The sequence below is a fragment of the Herpailurus yagouaroundi genome, unplaced genomic scaffold, assembly GCF_014898765.1.
Source record: "Herpailurus yagouaroundi ecotype Mexico unplaced genomic scaffold, PumYag 77, whole genome shotgun sequence".
Classification (NCBI taxonomy): domain Eukaryota; kingdom Metazoa; phylum Chordata; class Mammalia; order Carnivora; family Felidae; genus Herpailurus; species Herpailurus yagouaroundi.
The window spans coordinates 88,601,771-88,620,886 of record NW_024412388.1 but is presented as its reverse complement, the minus strand read 5'-3'; the positions used below and the strand labels follow the sequence as shown (position 1 = coordinate 88,620,886).

The following is a 19,116-nucleotide window of genomic DNA, read 5'->3' as shown; positions in this document are numbered from 1 at the left end:
AAGAATTGGCTTTACTCATAAGTTCACAGATGATGCTAATGATGCTGGTCTGAGGTCACACTTTGATATCCACTATGATAGGGTGTTAGTGACTGAGGTGGAAGTTAGGTTTTCAAACCCAGCCTTAGAATATACTTGAATATAATTTCTTTGTGATCTACATTTGTCTGTCAGAGATTTAACAAAGTGGCATGGTTATTTTTATACAAAATAGATTCTAAACTGAACTGATTTAAATTTATGTCTGAGGATTAATAATTTTCTCTTTGAAGAATATTATTAGACACATTCACATTTAAAATAGCACATATCTTATATGAAAATGATTTTTATCTATTGTTAATGGAATGATGTAGAGAAATTTCCCACTTTTATATCAATACTTACAGAATTTCAGATTCGTTCATGAATTAAAGCAAATTAAATATATTTAAGTAGCCCCAAATACTATTGTTACATAGTACTAATTGATACCAAAGCTATTCTTACTTTCTCCTGATGATGAGGATTTCAGTTTAAGATATAGATGTGAGAAACTAAGGAATGGAAAAGGCTCATCTACTTGATCTCGTGAGACAGGAATTATAATCCTCAATCTATAGATGAGAAAACTGAAGCTCTCTTTCGTTAGCTAATTTAAATTGCTAATAAGAGAGGCTGGCTTCTATCCCAAGTCTATCCTATTCTAAGCCCATACTTTTTATATTACATCATACTACTTGGATCAGATCCATCGCTCTTAATACTTTAAATTCACAAAACTTATAGACTGGCACTTACATTTTTTTTTTTCACACCAAAGCAGTGTCTGTAGAGAAAGGAAAAAATCACTCATGGTAGGCTTGAAGAAGATACAATTGTGAACACTCCTGGTATAGCTTGTTACAAGTTAAAACAGTTTGCTTTCTAAGTACTATGTTAAATCATTATTAAAATTATAATTCTAAAATTCAGTCCAATATGAATAATTCTATTTATAGAGAAATCGTATGAATATTTTGCTTCCCCCCTCTCCCCCACCAATGCCTTTCTGTTGCAGGAAGTTGTGACCTACATTTTGTAACATTATCTTGGCTCTGATTTCATCAATCACATACTAACCATCTTTTAGTGTCAATTACACTTCTTCTGATAGAATCTCTTGCCTGCATCATTTCATTTGTCATTAATTTCAGGACAAGGATATTTTGTGTTGTCCTCAATATAGAGTACCCTGACTTTTGTATTAAAACGTTTGTGGGGCACCTGGGTGGCTCTTAAGTGTCTAACTTCAGCTCAGGTCATGATCTCGTGGTTCCTGAGTTCGAGCCCCACATGGGGCTCTATGCTGAGAGCTCAGAGTCTGGAGCCTGCTTTGGATTCTGTTTCCCTCTCTCTCTCTCTCTGCCCCTTCCCTGCTCACACTGTGTTTCTCTCTCAAAAGTAAACAAACATTAAAAAAAAAAATTAAGTTTGTTAAGTAATCAATATGAATATTTCCATGGGTAGGGTCAGGGTTAGTTGTTGAGGTCATGCCATAATTTTCATAAAAATACAATTTAGCAAAATAGATAAGTACCTTATCCTTGGACCATAAACATTATTAGGATAGAGATAATTATATGAGAAAAATTATTTACCTTATTATTAAATTTACAAATCACTTTTTAAAAAATGTTTATTTATTTTTCAGAGACAGAGAGACAGAGCAGGAGCAGGGGAGGAGCAGAGAAAGAGGGAGACAAAGAATCTGAAGCAGGATCCAGGCTCTGAGCTCTCAGCACAGAGCCTGCTGCAGGGCTCAAACCCGTGAACCAAGAGATCATGACCTGAGCCGAAGTTGAATACTTAACCAACTGAGCCACTTAGGCATCCCAGAGTCTTTTATTTAAATGATTTGTAGATTTAATTGGGATGCCTGGGTGGCTCAGTCGGTTAAGCATCCGGCTTCAGCTCAGGTCATGATCTTCTGGTTCATGAGTCAAGCCCCGCCTTGGGCTGTGCCTACTTTGGATTCTGTGTCTCCCTCGCTCTCTGCCCCTCCCCTATTTGTGCGCACGTGCCTGCTCTTTCTCTCTCTCTCTCTCTCTCACAAAATAAATCAACATTAAAAATATTTTTGAAAATATTTTTCAGGAATTATAGTTAAAAATACTATCTTAGGAGTTTGCTTAGGAAAAGTGGTTATCAAATGTCATTTGACTGTCAAAAATTTATTGAGTTTTTTTTTTTAAGTTTCTAGGAAATATTGTAATTTATTTGAGCTTAGCACCAAAATATTTTATTGAATCGATGTGTACTTTGGAAATCCCTTCTTCTAAAATTAGTGTGTTTAAAAATTTATTCTTTTTCTGTTGTAAGTCCGTGTAAACCAAGTCTTATTTCTAACTGCATATTTATGTAACCAGTGTTAAGTTAAATATCAAGCCATGGAATTTTAAACAAAATTATTTAGAATTCTGATAAATAAACCTTAAGCATTACTAATTATTTTTGAACTCTGTCATATTACCAAAACCAAACTTGCCCTTTGCATAGTAATATGATTCTCTAATTCATGCCTACTTTATGTATGTTTATTATTTCTCATTATTTAGGGACCTCCTGGCTTACCTGGTCTCAAAGGTGACCCCGGTTCCAAGGGTGAGAAGGTGAGAATAAAAGCACGTGTTATTACAGTTTTGATATGCTAATAGCAGAGACAATAATTTTGCAGATTAGAATCATTCAAAAGGAAATTTCAAAGAATATCTTTGTCCTTTTAACCAAGGCAAAAGCTTCCAATCCTCTGCTTCCCAGATGAATTTAGAGAAGAGAAAAGATACAAAGTCATAGTGAAAAATGTATTCAAATCCATTGTTATATTTTCTCAATGTCCCCTTGTAGGAGCCATATGGAGAAAGCATATGGTTATACCAAAATAACTCTTCAGAAAATAAACAGATGGAATAACAAAATGCCCATTTTATGTTTTTAAACATGAAAATAACAAATTTAAACTAGTATACTTTTGAAATAGTAATTTGATCTTCCAGAAAGTACACGGAGTTGCACCAAATAATTATGGAAAATAAGCCTTTTTATAATGGCGTTAATTTTTTTTGGGTCATTTTTAAATCTCCAAATGTCTCTTAAAGACCACAGAGTCTCTGAAGGATAGAAATCATATCATATAAAATATCATGCTTATTAAAATAATGAATTTTCAGTTTATTTGATCAATATGGTCATTATTGGTCTTTTAGGGAATTACTTTTCAGTAAATGAAACACTGAAGATGATTCTTTTAGAAAGCATTTTGTTCCCTAATACTTCTCTCTATAAACAAAAGATTCACTTAATGTAAGCGTAAACGATCCTGTTAGGTAAGAGGAAAGAGGTTCTTAATCCTATATATCATTCAGAAAGGGTTAAAGTTTTTATCTTTTTTTTTTTTACTTTTATGTTCCATAAAATTAGTGTGCAATTACTTTATGACTATAATTTAATATATGGTTGTAATTTACATATGGTCAAATTTCTTTTCTCTGCCTTCTAAAGGGACATCCTGGTTTAATTGGCCTGATTGGTCCTCCAGGAGAACAAGGTGAAAAGGGTGACAGAGGACTCCCTGGAACTCAAGGATCTCCAGGAGCAAAGGGGGATGGAGTGAGTAAAGATATAAATTATTCTCCTACTCCTTTCCAAACACACACACGCACACACACCTGTGCACATTCCATTAAACGTGACCAGCAGGGTGATTTAGAGCATCTTTAACCTCTTTAAGTCAATGGTGTTTTCAAAAAGAAATTTATTTAACCTTAAAGTAATAATTTAAAAATATGTCAAGTTGGAAATCATAAAGATTACAGTTCAATAGTTAATTACACAGCAATTTATTGAATCCCCAAAACATACAAATCATTATTCTGAAGGCTACATAAGTCTAAATATAGAGACATTGAAGCAAACGGGAAAAAAATACAGATTATCTTACAAAAGTTATTTCTTAGGTTCACAATGGAAAATTTCAGGTTATTCTTATATACTTTTGCATAATCTAAGTTTTCAGTGTATGTTGTCCTGCAATATAGAGAGTAGCATAGCTGAGGAAAACTCTAATTTGGATGATTCTCTTTACAGGGGATTCCAGGTCCTGCTGGGCCCATAGGTCCCCCTGGTCCTCCAGGCTTACCGGTAAGTGCGAGACACAAGAATTTTGTAAAGGAAACTTACACCAAAAGAGTCATGATTTCTCCAAGATTTTTATCTGTACTTTTGCCTTTGCATTTTGTCTAGGGTCCTCAAGGTCCAAAGGGTACCAAAGGCTCTACCGTAAGTACTTCTCCCTTTGGACTTTGATTGTTCAGTGAAGCCTAGTCAAATGCCTTGTTCTCTGTTTATCTTGTTCCTTTTGTTCCGAACAGGGACCTGCTGGCCAGAAGGGCGACAGTGGTCTTCCAGGGCCTCCTGGGCCCCCGGTAAGTGCATGGGAACAAAAGTGATGTTTAGGGCTGTTCACATCCTAAGACCGCCGGTGATTTCTCCAAATTTGTAAGAAGGACAAAAAAAGACATTCTGTCAAAGTGGTGCTTTTTCTAGGAAACAGCAACTCCATTAATTACATAATCAGATCCACATGCCAAGGCGTGTCTTTTAATTGATGCATTAACTGTATATTATGATAATCTTGTTTGTATTTATTTTTCACAAAAATTATGTACTTTTTAATGTCATGTTTTTATGAAAGCAACTGATCCTAGGCCATAAAAATACATACATACATATACATACATACGTGTGTGTGTGTGTGTGTGTATCTGACCACACTAGGAACAAAGACAAAAGTTCAGATATTTTGCATTTTTTTTCCCTACAGTATATAATGATCATAAAAGCAATAATAATTTCTGACATTTATTAATGCTGACATTTTCCAGGCTCCATATAACTACTAAGTGATAGATCCATGTGAAAAAACATTAGTCTCCTCTCTTGAGTTTGTTTCCAAACTACATGTGTATTAGTTTGCTAGGGCTGCCATGAGAGGCACCACAAATAGGGGGCTTAAATAATAGAAATGTATTCTCTAACAAATTCTAGAGGCCACAAATCCTAGATCAGAGTGTGGGCAGAATTAGGTCCTTCTGAGGGCTGTGGAGGAAGGTCTGTTCCATGGCCCTGTCCTTGGCTCATAGATAGCTGTCTTCTCCTATCTTTTCCCTTCAAATTCTATCTATGTGTGTCTCTGCACCCAAATTTCCTCCTTTTACAGGGACACCAGTCATATTGGATGGTTTCCCATTGGTGGATACCCCCCCCAATGCCCTTACATTTACTTAACTAATTATATCTACAGTGACCCCATTTCAAAATAAGATCTTATTCTAAGTACTGAGGCTGATAGCTTCTACCTATGAATTTTGTGGGACACAATCATAACAACATGGATTTAACTATTTGGTATAGTTCTACTTTTACACATATGCAAATTCAAATCTGTCTGCATTTATTTTTTTTTTAATTTATACAGTTTTAAGTTATATTTGAAGCAAATTAATGTGTATTTTTAGAAGTTTAATGTTTCATAATATAAATTATTATCAAGCACAATAGACAACTCATTAGGTAGGTTAAGACCTTAAAATGGTATTTTAATCTTCAAAGACTAAAATCTAGTTGTGGAGACAGGACATGTAAATAAGGACTAATTAATAAATAAGAAAGTTACATACAATATATCCACACAAAACTGGGTTACACTACTTATATAGAGAAAGGTCCAGGGGTGCTTAGGCAGCTCAGTCACCTAAGCATCTGACTTAGGTCATGATTTAACGGTTCATGACTTCGAGCTCTGTGTCAGGATCTGCACAGTGCAGAGACTGCTTGAGATCCTGTCTCTCCCTCTCCTTCTGCTTCTCCCCTGTTTCTGCTGTCTCTGTCTCTCTAGGAAGAAAGGAAAGGGAAAGGGAAGGGAAGGAAAAAGAAAAGAAGTTCCAGAAATCATCTGATTTGTGTGTCTACCTCAGTATCTCCACTAGATTCTTTTAAAAGAACTTAACACAGTTTCTATATAAATATTTATAACATGTGTATGTATATGTAGTAACAATTAGAGAAAATATTGAAAGTAGGGAAAACATTGAAAAGCTAAACCAACTATAATTTCTAATAATGACCTCATCAGTAATAATTATGCAGAATATTTTACCTTAGGAAGCAGTTACATGCACATTATCTCTTTCACAGGGTCCACCTGGAGAAGTCATTCAGCCTTTACCAATCTTGTCACCCAAAAAAACAAGAAGACATGCCGAAAACATGCAAGCAGATGCAGGTGATAATATTCTTGACTACTCAGATGGAATGGAGGAAATATTTGGTTCCCTCAACTCCCTGAAACAAGACATCGAACATATGAAGTTTCCCATGGGTACGCAGACTAACCCAGCTCGAACATGCAAAGACCTGCAACTCAGCCATCCTGACTTCCCAGATGGTATGTTAATAATACATGTCACAGCAAAGGGACTGAGCCTCTAAGTTATGAAGGTGCATGGTCAGCCCATTACTTCTAGTTAAATGTTTGATATAGACTCTAAATAAACTAAAGTAAATGATTATTAATTCCAGTCTTGTAAACAGAAAAAGTCCTTTATACTGTGTAATTCAAGAACTGCTTCAGAAAATCCTTACCTGCTTACATAAGGTTTCATTAAATTATGACAAAATCATTTTGGGACAATTATAGAACACAAATGCATTTTTTCCCCGTAATAAGTATCATAGAATGGGTTTTATGTGTGTACACATGTGTACACATTAGTATATATTTATATCCTGTAACCGAACTTATTTTACCTTGATATGAAGTTAACATGATTTATAGCATAACTGAATCATATTTTACCTATCAGTTTAATAATAATTTGGTGAACAGAATATTTAAGACTTAGCATAGTAGTTTGGGGCAAAAACTTATGTCATTGATCCACAAATAATCAGAACTGTGAGCAATTCATTTGTAATAATAATCAGGATAATTTATTATACCTATTGTTTAACATAAACCTTATCATACCCTTCCTGAGAAGGAAACAGTTTCAAGTATCATGAATTAGTTAATAAACTCACACAATTACTAAACTAACAAGGGGCAGATATTTATGTGATCTTAAATCTCCCACTTTATATGGAAATATTTTTTCACTCTTTTTACTCTTGGGGCAATATTATTTTGCACTATCAATCATATAAGAATGTTATAACTGAGATATAAATAAGTCAGTACAGAGAGAAAAGTTTAATGTGATTCAGAAACAGCCACCACCATAAAGGAAAATGTCATAAAATCTTCCTATCTTAATCAAGCATAGCCTGTTAAAACTAAAACACAGGTAGCTATTAAGGACTCCATTCAAACTAATGTCCAAGGTTTTCAAATTTATAATATGTTTATTTGGAAAAGATATGTTTAGTTCAATAGTAATTCAGTAATTTTAAAGAGAATGACTCAGACTTCTGCTCTTGCTGAGACAATCATACATAATTGAAGTTCAAATGTAAAAGATTACAACACAAATAAAACAAATATGATTAATTAGAACCTGAGCAGTCAAGAAAAATTTTTGTGAATTTGGGAATGGAAAGCTCATTGTGGACCACAGCTCCCCATGGTTTCCATATAATGACCAGCGTTATTAATTCCTTAATGGGTTAATTAATTGCCATTAAATATTAATTAACTGACTTAGCAGTGCCAGGCACTGTTCTTCAGGCAGAGATTTGTAGACACACAGAAGAAATAATGCCCTTGAGCTACTATTATCAAATGAAGGAGACAGGAAAAGTGGAAGTATTAACAATAGCATATTATGACAGATACTGTGGGAAAAAATGAGTATTTAGATAAGGTAAGGATGATCCATTTTGTGTAAAGGATGTTAATATTTGAGGAGGTGACATTTCAGCTGAAACCTTAAAGAGGTAGCCAGTCATGCAAAGAATCAAAAGGGTATTTCAGGCAGAGGATATGGGTCATTTGATAGGTTTAAAGAGGACAAGATCTTGGTGCCTTCAAGGAACTGAAAGGTCTCTATGGCTAAAAAATAGTGAGGAAAGTGAAAAATGACTTGAAGTAATTTGGAAGGAAGCAAGGTGAAATCAAAGGAAGCTAGTTAAAGAGCTGTTGGTTTAATCTAGGAAAGAAATTAATGGTGACTTGATTTAGGGATTTGACAGTAAAAATAGATGAATAAATTTAGAGGTAAACTGGACATGGTTTCCATAGTGTACTGAATTTACTGAACAGACGTATCTTAGTAATTAAGCTATTATTATGTTATCTGAAGGAAATTTAGTGACAATATTAACCGAATAAATCAAGAGAAAAAATGCTTACCACAGAATTCAAAATTATAGGGGCACCTGGGTGACTCAGTCAGTTAAGCGTCTGACTTCAGCTTAGGTCATGATCTCGCAGTTCATGAGTTTGAGCCCTATGTCAGGCTCTGTGCTGACAGCTCAGATCCTGGAACCTGCTTTGGATTCTGTGTTTATTATTTTTGAGATAGAAACAGAGAGACAGAGTGCAAGCAGGGGAGAAGCATAAAGAGGCAGACAGAATCTGAAGCAGGCTCTGAGCTGTCAGCACAGAGCCCAATGAGGGGCTCAAATCCAAGAACCATGAGATCATGACCTAAGCCGAAGTCAGACGCTCAACTGACTGAACCACCTAGGCACCCCCAAAAAAATTTTTTAAAGTAATGCAAGAAATGATTCTTAAGGCTAAGTAGATTCCACCATCTCCATTGTTACATGAATAAACCAAGGAAAAATATAATTATTATACTCAGATTACTAAAGTAGTAAATAATACATATAGGATTTAGGGTTAAGTTTCTCTGATTCCAAATGCATGTAATTTATGATAGTGGATAATTAAATGTTAATATTTGAGGAGGTGACATTTAAGCTGAAACCTAAAAGTAACAGTCAGGCTAGAAATAACAGACTGTTCCAGGCGAAGTACATGGGCAAAGCTTTGATGCAGACAAGACAAAGGGTCACTCTTTAACTATCTGAACTCCTATCCCAATTTGACCAAAAACATAAAAGGGATTCTTGTAGGAAAAGATCCATCAATATTAATTTTTCTTTATTCTTCTAATAAAATGTGTATACCATGCAATCAATTTTTTATTTAAATGTATTTTAACATGACATATTTTTTCCTACTTCTAGGTGAATACTGGATTGATCCCAACCAAGGTTGCTCAGGCGATTCCTTCAAAGTTTACTGTAATTTCACATCTGGTGGCGAGACTTGCATTTATCCAGACAAAAAATCTGAGGGAGTAAGTACCAGTCTGTTTTGGTGGTGATTGTTGACAGTTCCTGCCATGTTTTTGCAATATTGAACTAAACAGGAAAATTATACTGTCATATTTTCATTTATCTGCTTTTCTTCAGGGTAATTAGAGCATTTCATTTGCATAAACATGAATAAGACACCAAAGTGATGCACAGAGTTAACAAATACTTCTCTCCTTTATTTTTTTACCCAGATGTATTCTTTATGCACCTGCTTGTGCTCTAAAATTCTATGGTTTTCCATGACACAGCACAGCTGATGCTTAAATTTTAGTGCATGTATAGTACTCTTCATTCCAATGACACGACAGAACTCACAGCTGTATATGATGTTCAGAATACACAATTTATAATCGTTTACATAAGAATATTGTCTACATTTGTGTACTTTTTAAATGTTTTGTCTCTTCAAACAGATTTCTTGATTTTCACCTAGCAGTATCAATATATTTGAGCTAAAGGCAAATTACTAATATAGGGAAAGGTTTTTCACTAGCATAATTGTATTCTTCAAACAGTTTCTGGTGGTAAATGTTGCCTTTATTTGTATTCTTTTAATAAATCACATTCTTAGTAAATGGTGTGGGCATACAGAGGCACAGAACCTCCTTAGGGCAAGACAAGTAGCTTTAAGTGTGGCTAATCTCTTTAGGAGGGAAGTTAAGTTCTCCAGTAAAGGTTGGATAGTAGGAGCAGGAGACAAAGCAACTTCTGTTTCCCATCCAAACTTGGCAGCAAAGCATAATAAAAGTTCCTGTAGCTGCCAAAGAAATAAGGGAACGTGGAAATGCCTCTCTTTACACTGATAACTCAAATTCCCTGTAGTGAAGCCTTATATACTGTTACATTTTGCTGATCTTGCAAAGCAAAACAATAAATGCAGATCTATAAAGGGTTCTAAACATTCTTCCCAGCAGGAGATGATTACGCTTGCTTCCTGCAATGACTTTTCCATGCCACCCTTAGTTACTGGCTGAATACTTTCAGGATGCTTCCCTTGGCTATGAAATACTGATGGGATCTGTCTTGATGACTGATTTCGACTGGTATTGTGAGGGGTTCCTTTACAGGGGGTTGCTTCTGAGTTCCACCTTTGTCCCCTACAGCCCTTAGTATGCCATCAGCAGGTTGTTCTCCCATCCCCCCCCTTCTTCTTTTTGAGCAATTAAAGAAAACAGGAAGAAAATGACTCAATCTTCACTAAGTGGGAAGTCACAGGATATATCTCAAATTTTGCTGTTTATCTCATTTTCTGTAATTCAGGATAGACCATTTTAAACTTCTTTGGCATCTTAGTCTTACAGAAAATTACTGATGCATATATAAACAATACTGTTCATAATTTTTACCTACTTTCTAATTTTCCTGTTCCTTTACAACAGGTAAGAATATCATCATGGCCAAAGGAGAAACCAGGAAGCTGGTTTAGTGAATTTAAAAGAGGAAAACTGGTATGTTATTACCTCAACATGAAATGGTTTATCTTAAACTTCACAAATGAAGCTCAAATTATATATCTTAGACCCTGACTGTGAAAGTCTGAGTTATACTATTTTAGGATTCCATGTGTTCTCTGGTTTGCTCCTTCTATATTTCTTAGACCACAGTTGTATTTTAGAGAATTTTTCTAAATGTTTTCTATCAAAATACATGGAAATATGCTAAATTCAATAAATATGATCAGATAAAGTATGCATTTCATTAAGTACCTGATAGACATCATAAAAAAGAATTATGTTAGAAATATCAGGTATAGAGAATGTAATATGTGTTTAGTGTCTCAGACTCTATATCTTTTTTTCTGTTTGAAACCTAATTTATTTTTTATTCTCTATTTCAGTAAAAACTTTTGGAAGGCAAAATGTTTTTTTTTTTTCTTCTGATCGTTACATTTAGAAATAAAGTTCACTGACTGACCTGACCTTTTATTTGGATTATTGCACAAGTTTACTTAGATATTTTCATACCATTACCAGTTCACTATTAATAATTTTTACAGGTATTTTAAGATTAGATGCCAAAACTAAATTTATATTATAAAAGCTGTTTACAAATACATGTGTATTCAAAATAGTAATAAATGTATTTAAGTGAAACTTTTTCACTTATCCCAATAATTATTCAACTGTTTAATGTTCTTTAAGAAGCTATTATTTTCTATTGATGACTATTTTATGGTTATTCATCTTATGCAAAACCTACACGTTAATTGACAACCTTAGTGAAGTTTTCCACTTAACATAATTCTTCAGTTTAGTCTTCAAGTTACATATTAAATATCCATGTGACACTCTTACCTGTGTAGAATTTAAAAATACATAACACAGAACTGTGTGTGTGGTGTTATTTTTTGTTTTGGTTTGTTTACCTTACTGTTCATTTCCCAAGTTTTTTTTTTTTTCCTTCAACTAAACAAGTCTTCTCATTATCTGAGCTGTTAATCAGTAAGGATTAAGTAAATTCAACAAAAGAAGCAAGCCATAGATAATTACCTTTACACTAATCCATAGCCTAGGTAAATTTCCTACTCAATTTTTAAAAAATATCTATGTTCAGCTGACGCCAGTCTTTCAATTTTACCCAATAAAACCATTTATGAATTTAATAAAGGATTGTAATAATTTGTAGTTAAAACTACTTTCCTGCCCTAAATGTAAAATAAGTATTTACTGACTCACCATATATTCTTTTGCGTTGTCTTGGGCATTATGCTTGGTGCTGGTGACACAGTGATGAATAAGTACATTGTCTAAGAATGATCAAACAGGCAGATCTGTGCTGGAAATAGAAGACCAAACATCTTAGAAAACTATGGCGTCAAAAAATGCAGAAACATGTTTAAAACTTTGGGTCTAGTGGCTATAGTATGAAATTTTTAAAGGAGTAGGTGAAATAAAAACACAAAAATAGGTAACTTTCCATTGCACCGAGATACCTCAGTTCTAATTGTTTCACTATTTTGCAGTTCTATAATTTAAAAATATACACAGGGGCGACTGGGTGTCAGTTAAGCCTCTGACTCTTGATCTCACCTCAGGTCATGATCGGAGCCCTGTTTCAGGTTCTGTACTGACAGTGCAGAGCCCGCTTAGGATTCTCTCTCTCCCTCTCTCTCTGGCCCTCTCCCGCTCATGCATGTGTGCTCTCCATCTTTCTCAAATAAATAAACTTTAAAAAAATAAAACAAATAAATAAAAAGATACACAAACATAATGAAAGATCTTTTGGAAACAAAAGCTTTTCTTTTGGAAATTTTTAATGTTAGGAAAACGAAGCATTGAAACAAAGTGAATATTTTTCAAAGATGAGTAGTGCTCATAGTAACTCAGGTGGGAGTACAATAGTGATTTCATAAAATCCTGTCCCTGAGTCTTATGACCCTCCTTGCCCACTTTCATTCCCTAAGTGAAAATGGGACAGTTGATTCATCCACATGCTTCTGGGATCACAGTTCACTGTCAACAGTGATTTTATTCTTTTATAACATAAAAAAGTAAAAGAACCTATGTCTGTCTTTTTATTCTTTTATTCCCAGCTTTCCTATTTAGATGTTGAAGGAAATTCCATTAATATGGTGCAAATGACATTCCTGAAACTGCTGACTGCCTCTGCTCGGCAAAATTTCACCTACACCTGTCATCAGTCAGCAGCCTGGTATGATGTGTCATCAGGAAGTTATGACAAAGCACTACGGTTCTTGGGATCCAATGATGAGGAGATGTCCTATGACAACAACCCTTTCATCAAAGCACTATATGATGGCTGTGCGGTGAGTATAATCACTTGCCTTCTTTCACAGGGTGAGAGGCTGTGTGCAACCATCTCAGCTTGGCCCTAAGTCAGGAATCTCTCATGAAATGGATGTCTGTTGTTTTTAAGATCTGATGCTTAACACTGGCATATTGAAATATGATATATTAGAAGCCACTAATATTCACATACATACACACAAACTCTGAAACTTATATATAGGCACATATTTAAAAGCCATAACAGAAGGTAATCTTAGATCATATGCTATTTGTATGGAATTATTCCTGATATTTGAATACTATTATATCTAGTCATTCTTGAAATAAAAATAATAAAAAACTTTATTTCATTTGCTTCCTTCATCCATGATTCTAAAATGACAAAGGAATCAGCATTATACCATTTACACCATAGCTAATACTTACCCCTGTATTTTGTCCATAAGGGCTTGTCTGTTGGGACTGTGTTATACCAGGTTAGGCAGTTACTAACATTTTTGTGATTTCTATCCTCTGAAACCATCCTTTTCACACAATGGGAGTTCCATTTAAGAAAATGATACAGAAAGCACACTAAAAAAACTCGGTTTAGCTGATGACTAAAGAGAGGTCACATTTATAAATAAATAGGTCCATGCCTTCAACAAAGTGAGTATGGTACCCACAGATTAAAGAAAAGAAAGCATATTAAAAGTAGCAAGTGTTTGGATTTCCCAATAGTAGTGTACTGATAATCATTCATAAAATTAATATATAGCAGCAGAAATGCTTTGACTTTTGACCTTATGTACTATAATTTCTATAATGTATTTAAATTTTTCTTAAGAAACCTTGACATATATTTATGGACACACACACACATGTATATATATGCACATATTGTATGATTATAATGGTAAGAATATATTCTTATGTAGGAGTCTAACCCAATACTAACATCAGTTTTCATGTTAAACTGTATTTATAAATTCAGTAAGATTCTCTTCATCTATGCAGTGTATCCAAATATTATAGTTGAGTGGTAACAGCTAAATATTAAATGCAGCTGTCAACGTTCAAAATTTAAAACTACACATGACATCAGTGATAACAAGAGTTAATTACAACATAGATAATGGCAAATCTGCTTCTTACTCTCTTCTTTCTTACCCTTCTGCCTCCATTCAGAGGCTAGGAAAAAAAAAGCATATATGTTAAAAGCATGAAATGATTGTATAAATTTTTCTTTCTGCTTAATTTTACAGTCCAGAAAAGGCTATGAAAAAACTGTGATTGAAATCAATACACCGAAAATTGATCAAGTACCTATCGTTGATGTAATGATCAATGACTTTGGTGATCAGAATCAGAAATTTGGATTTGAAGTTGGTCCTGTTTGTTTTCTTGGCTAAGATTAGGACAAAGAACATCTGAAATCAACAGAAAAAATATCTTGGTGCCACCAAGCCATTTTATGCCACATGCAAGTTTTGAATAAGGATGGTATAGAAAACAACTTGCTGAGTATATACGTACCGATTAGAAATCCCGATGTCCTTGTGGGGGCAGAATCACACGACAAAAGCTTCGAAAATCATAAAATATAAGATAGTGTGGCTGAGATGGAAACAGGCCTTATTCTTGATTCCCAATTTTCATCTCTCCCTTTCCTATTTGGATTTCTTTGGTGCTGTAGGAAAAAAAAAAACAGAACAATATATATTCATAAAAGATATGGTGCTCATTCCCATCCATCAAGGATGTGCTAAAAGTATGTTTAATAAATTGTAATTATTTTATGTACAGTTCTATACTGTTATCTATGTGTCCATTTCCAAAACTTGCACGTGTCTCTGAATTCCATCTGACTCTAATTTTATGACAATTGCAGAACTATCATGGCAATAAATATATGTATTATGAAAAAATAAAGTTGAAATTTCTGATGACTCTAAGTCCCTTTCGTTGATTAAAAATAAAATGCCTTTGTATATATTGATGTTGAAGAGTTCAATTATTTGATGTCGCCAACAAATTTCTCATAGGGGCAAAAACCTAGAAGATTCTTGGAAGCACACTTGGATCAACTCTTCTCTACTGACAGTAACTTTGCTGAATTTCAGCCAAAAATACCATTGCATTTTAATGCTTTATTCAGTGCTACACCTCAACCTTTTCCTTTTCAGAGTCCAGAATTTCACAGGATACTTGTATATATGGAAAATAAGCAAGTTTATATTTTTGGACAGGAAAATATGTATAAGAAGCTATTTTAACAAAGCAATGCCTCCATTAAACAATCAGATGTACAATTTTTTTACGACCTTATCTCGTTGTTTCAGTGTGCTTCAATCATGCAGATTAATATTAAAAGATGGGAACTAAGCAATTATTTATGAATTTGTTCATTGTTATAATTTCTAATCAGTCAACTTCTTGAATTTGATTCCAAGCTGCATATTATAGTCTTCAAATATTATTTTCCTGCACCTATCCAACAATTACTATTCCTTTTCTTTCAAAATAATATACATTATTTGACCTGCCTAATTCCTAAATAACATATGGGTGGATTGTTACTAACAGTGCTTGTTTTAAAAGTCATACTTATTAAAACAATCAAAACCTTTTTTTTTCCCCCACTAAGGTATTTTCTTCCAGGTAGCTAGCTTGATATAGCAATAAAATTTAAAAATTACAAATTGAACTTTGTATCTATTTTAAGTAATATATGTAAGACTTGAAAATAAATGTTTTATTTCTTATATGAAGTGTTAAATTAATTGATACCAGATTTCACTGGAACATTTTCAACTGATAATTTATCACAAAAGAGCATACCTGTAATATTGAAATTAAAACGTGAACACTTGTCATTCAGAAATTCTTTTATTTTTGAAATCAAGTTTGTAAATGTCCTTTAAAGAAGGGAGATATGAATCGTATAAATAAACTCAAGTCTTGTCTACCTGGATTAGTCACTCTCTTTCTTAAATAGGTTCCAAATTACTCTCTCTTGCAGAAAAGGTTTTGATTCTGTTTCTTGACCATACAGATTAGAATAGTTTTACACTTCTGGAAACAAATATTAACCTTCAGAGATCAAATGTTTAAAATTCTCCACATGTCAAAAATAAAAACACCCCATAGTAATACTCTGTTTACAAAATTAAGGTAGGTTATACTTATAATTTCAGAAATATATTTTTCATAATTAAACACTTTGCAAAGTCTCAAACATATGTTCATAATGTCAGCACTACAAATATTTCCAGATCTTTTGTTTGAAATACAGCCTCTAAATTATACACAAAGTATATAATATGTAATATGTAATGATGTTTATCAAGAGAAACTCCATACATCAGGCAATTTAATGAATATATGGCAATAGGAGAGAATATTTTGCATATTGACATGCATTGGGGAAGCTGCATTATTTGTCCATTTAAATTAAACAGGCTCAAATTTGGCACTCGGTAGAATTAATGAATAAATAACTGAATCCCCTATCCTTTTCTATGCCTTGACATCTAGATATGGCCTTCCACATAGCGTTGGAGTTTTTTCTCTCCTTTATAGTTGATTTAATCTGAACAAAAAGAAATTCAGTGGAAGGGAAAAAGCATATAATATGACATTCTACTCTTGGCCCAAGTATGGATAAACTATGGAGAATAATATTCATCTTGGATGGAACCTGGCATGAGTGGATGCACATGAAATTTGGCATTACTCTTTAAAAATAAATACAAAATAACAAATACAAAAAAACATTACGGAAGTTACTATTTTGAATGAAAAAAGTATTGCAACAATTTATTAACTTAAAAAATGGACCCATACCAAAAGTATCACAAAATCCACATGGAAAAAAAAATCAATGTTTTCATTAATTACTTTTGTAATACTTTTATTCTATGTCTTTATGTTTTGGCTTCAATCTCTGAATGCCTCTTCATATGAGAATTTTATAATTTAATTTCCGATAGAATGTTTCTCTCACTTAAAAAAATGACTTTTATTATCAATAGCTTAGAGCTATTTCTTTCCATTTCACATCTTGTTACTGGTAAGTATTTAAAAATTTTTAGGTTTTTTATTAAAATTTTTTTAAATGTTTATTTTTGAGACAGAGAGAGAGTGGGGGAGGGGCAGAGAGAGTGAGTGAGAGACACAGAATCGGAAGCAGGCTCCAGGATCTCAGCTGTCAGCACAAAGCCCGATGCAGGGCTCAAACACAAACTGCAAGCTCATGACCCGAGCCAAAGTTAGATGCTCACCTGACTGAGCCACCTAGGGTGCCCCTAGGTTTTTTTTTTTTTTAATTTAAGAAAATCTCTATACATTTATTTCATATGTGCACTACAAATCTGTGAGAATTTTCCACAAGCTAGCTTCTGATTCTGCACATTTTATACCTTGTTTTCTCTCCACTACCAATAGATTTCAGGCTCTGGGCACCATAAGATACATGCATGCCATGATACAAACTCTGTCCTCACACTTTTTCTTACAACACAGTAGGTGATAGGATTATTCCAGAAAGCCATTCCTATACCAGGATTACTGGCATTAACTATACATGAATATTAACTGAAAGGTGTATAATTATACCCCAACCATGTAAACTTATTCAATAAACTCTAAATAAATGAATCTCTAATTGAATTTCCTCCTTCCTGGCTTCTTCCTTACCACCCAACACAAGAAAAAAATGCCAAAGAGAAATTGGAGTGGAAAGACAATATTCCTAAGAGATCATAGTTAAAGAATACTACTTGCGCAAATCATACCAATTATAAGACCATGAGAACATATTTCTAGCTGATCTCTCAAGGGCTTAGATGGGGTCCATGAAAGAGAAAGATCCAGAAGCACAGTCCTCTGTATGCTGAGCAACTGTGAAATAAGTGAATTAATTAAGGGCCTAGCACACCATCAGCTAAACGGATTGTTGCTACTGCTCTAAATTTCCTACAGTTACTATCACCACCCTAGCGTAAGTTCCTTTCTAAAACATAACCATTAGCATATGCACTTACAATGCAGAACTTTCATAAAGATTTAATTTAAAAAATGTAAAAAAAAAAATTATACAAATTGCATGATCACAGAGGCCCAGATTGCCAAGTAGGATGCCATGAAATCCAAGCTTTTTACAAATGAGTCACAAAGGAAACAAAACAGGAGAAGCAGCATAAGCCTTGTAAAGACCCAGGAACTGCACATTCATCAGACACAGCTTCTCAAATCCTCTTTTACCACTATATGTTTTGCTCTCCAGAAGGATGAGTTTAGTAGGCTTTAGAGGCTCTCAAATTTTACCCACTTCTAATCTCGTATTGGTATAATGGTCATATAACTAATAATTCTTCGTGTAGCTGCCGCCCAGAGATCCAGAGATGGCAGGATTATTTACAATTGAAAACCTTGCAGAAGTATATCCTGCTAGAAGATTCCGGGTTCAGTAATTGGCACATAGCAACTCTTCCAGATTCCTCATTTATTTTCTCTCTAGTAAATCCATGGTCTATATTTATAAGGAGATTGGTCAGTATCAAAACAGAGGTAGAAAAGAGCTACAGAACCACTGTTAACTCTTTCTTTCTAAAAATATAAGTTGAGATAACTTCAGAAATGTTTTATGTTACAAAACCAGGATTTATTTTGTAATTATCCGATGATGGCATTTCTACCTATAATACTATTTACAGGAAGTTACACAAATATACTGAATACATTCCCATTTTTAAATTACCTATATATGTCTACAAAGAAATAAAGAAGTAGGCTTTTTTCCATAATGGAAACATTTGGAAGATAAAAACCATATGTCCTAGTAGCAGATCTTATTCTAGTGACAACCAAGGGCACAAAGTAAGCTTAAGAGTCTACTACCTTAGTTTGCCATCACTTAGGGTCTCTGGTATAAATAAAATGTTATTTTTTGGCTCACTGAGGGAAACACACAAAGAAATTTTCCCCTGAAGTGGCATACACTTCTATGTTCAACACTGGAATGGCCAGACTGAATTAAATAAAATGA

General features: G+C 33.9%; 1 protein-coding gene and 1 long non-coding RNA gene across 11 annotated transcripts in view; one reads left to right on the top strand and one right to left on the bottom strand.

Moving 5' to 3' along the window:
* The window catches only part of COL11A1 (collagen type XI alpha 1 chain), a 225,856-nt gene extending 209,821 nt beyond the window's left edge, over window positions 1-16,035 (top strand). For all 10 annotated transcript variants that reach the window (XM_040471126.1, XM_040471135.1, XM_040471133.1 and 7 more), the window contains 10 exons: window positions 2,577-2,630; window positions 3,520-3,627; window positions 4,105-4,158; window positions 4,261-4,296; window positions 4,389-4,442; window positions 6,214-6,463; window positions 9,208-9,320; window positions 10,719-10,787; window positions 12,872-13,105; window positions 14,333-16,035. In XM_040471126.1, the coding sequence (XP_040327060.1) occupies window positions 2,577-2,630; window positions 3,520-3,627; window positions 4,105-4,158; window positions 4,261-4,296; window positions 4,389-4,442; window positions 6,214-6,463; window positions 9,208-9,320; window positions 10,719-10,787; window positions 12,872-13,105; window positions 14,333-14,479 (1,119 nt within the window). In that variant the 3' untranslated portion in view covers window positions 14,480-16,035. The remainder of the gene's footprint in view (window positions 1-2,576; window positions 2,631-3,519; window positions 3,628-4,104; window positions 4,159-4,260; window positions 4,297-4,388; window positions 4,443-6,213; window positions 6,464-9,207; window positions 9,321-10,718; window positions 10,788-12,871; window positions 13,106-14,332) is intronic.
* Window positions 11,715-14,304, bottom strand: LOC121027579 (uncharacterized). Its single transcript, XR_005788804.1, has 2 exons — window positions 13,515-14,304; window positions 11,715-12,114 (listed from the first exon to the last, which is right to left on the bottom strand). It is a non-coding gene; the product is annotated as an uncharacterized LOC121027579 (long non-coding RNA).
* Window positions 16,036-19,116: the final 3,081 nt, after the last annotated feature.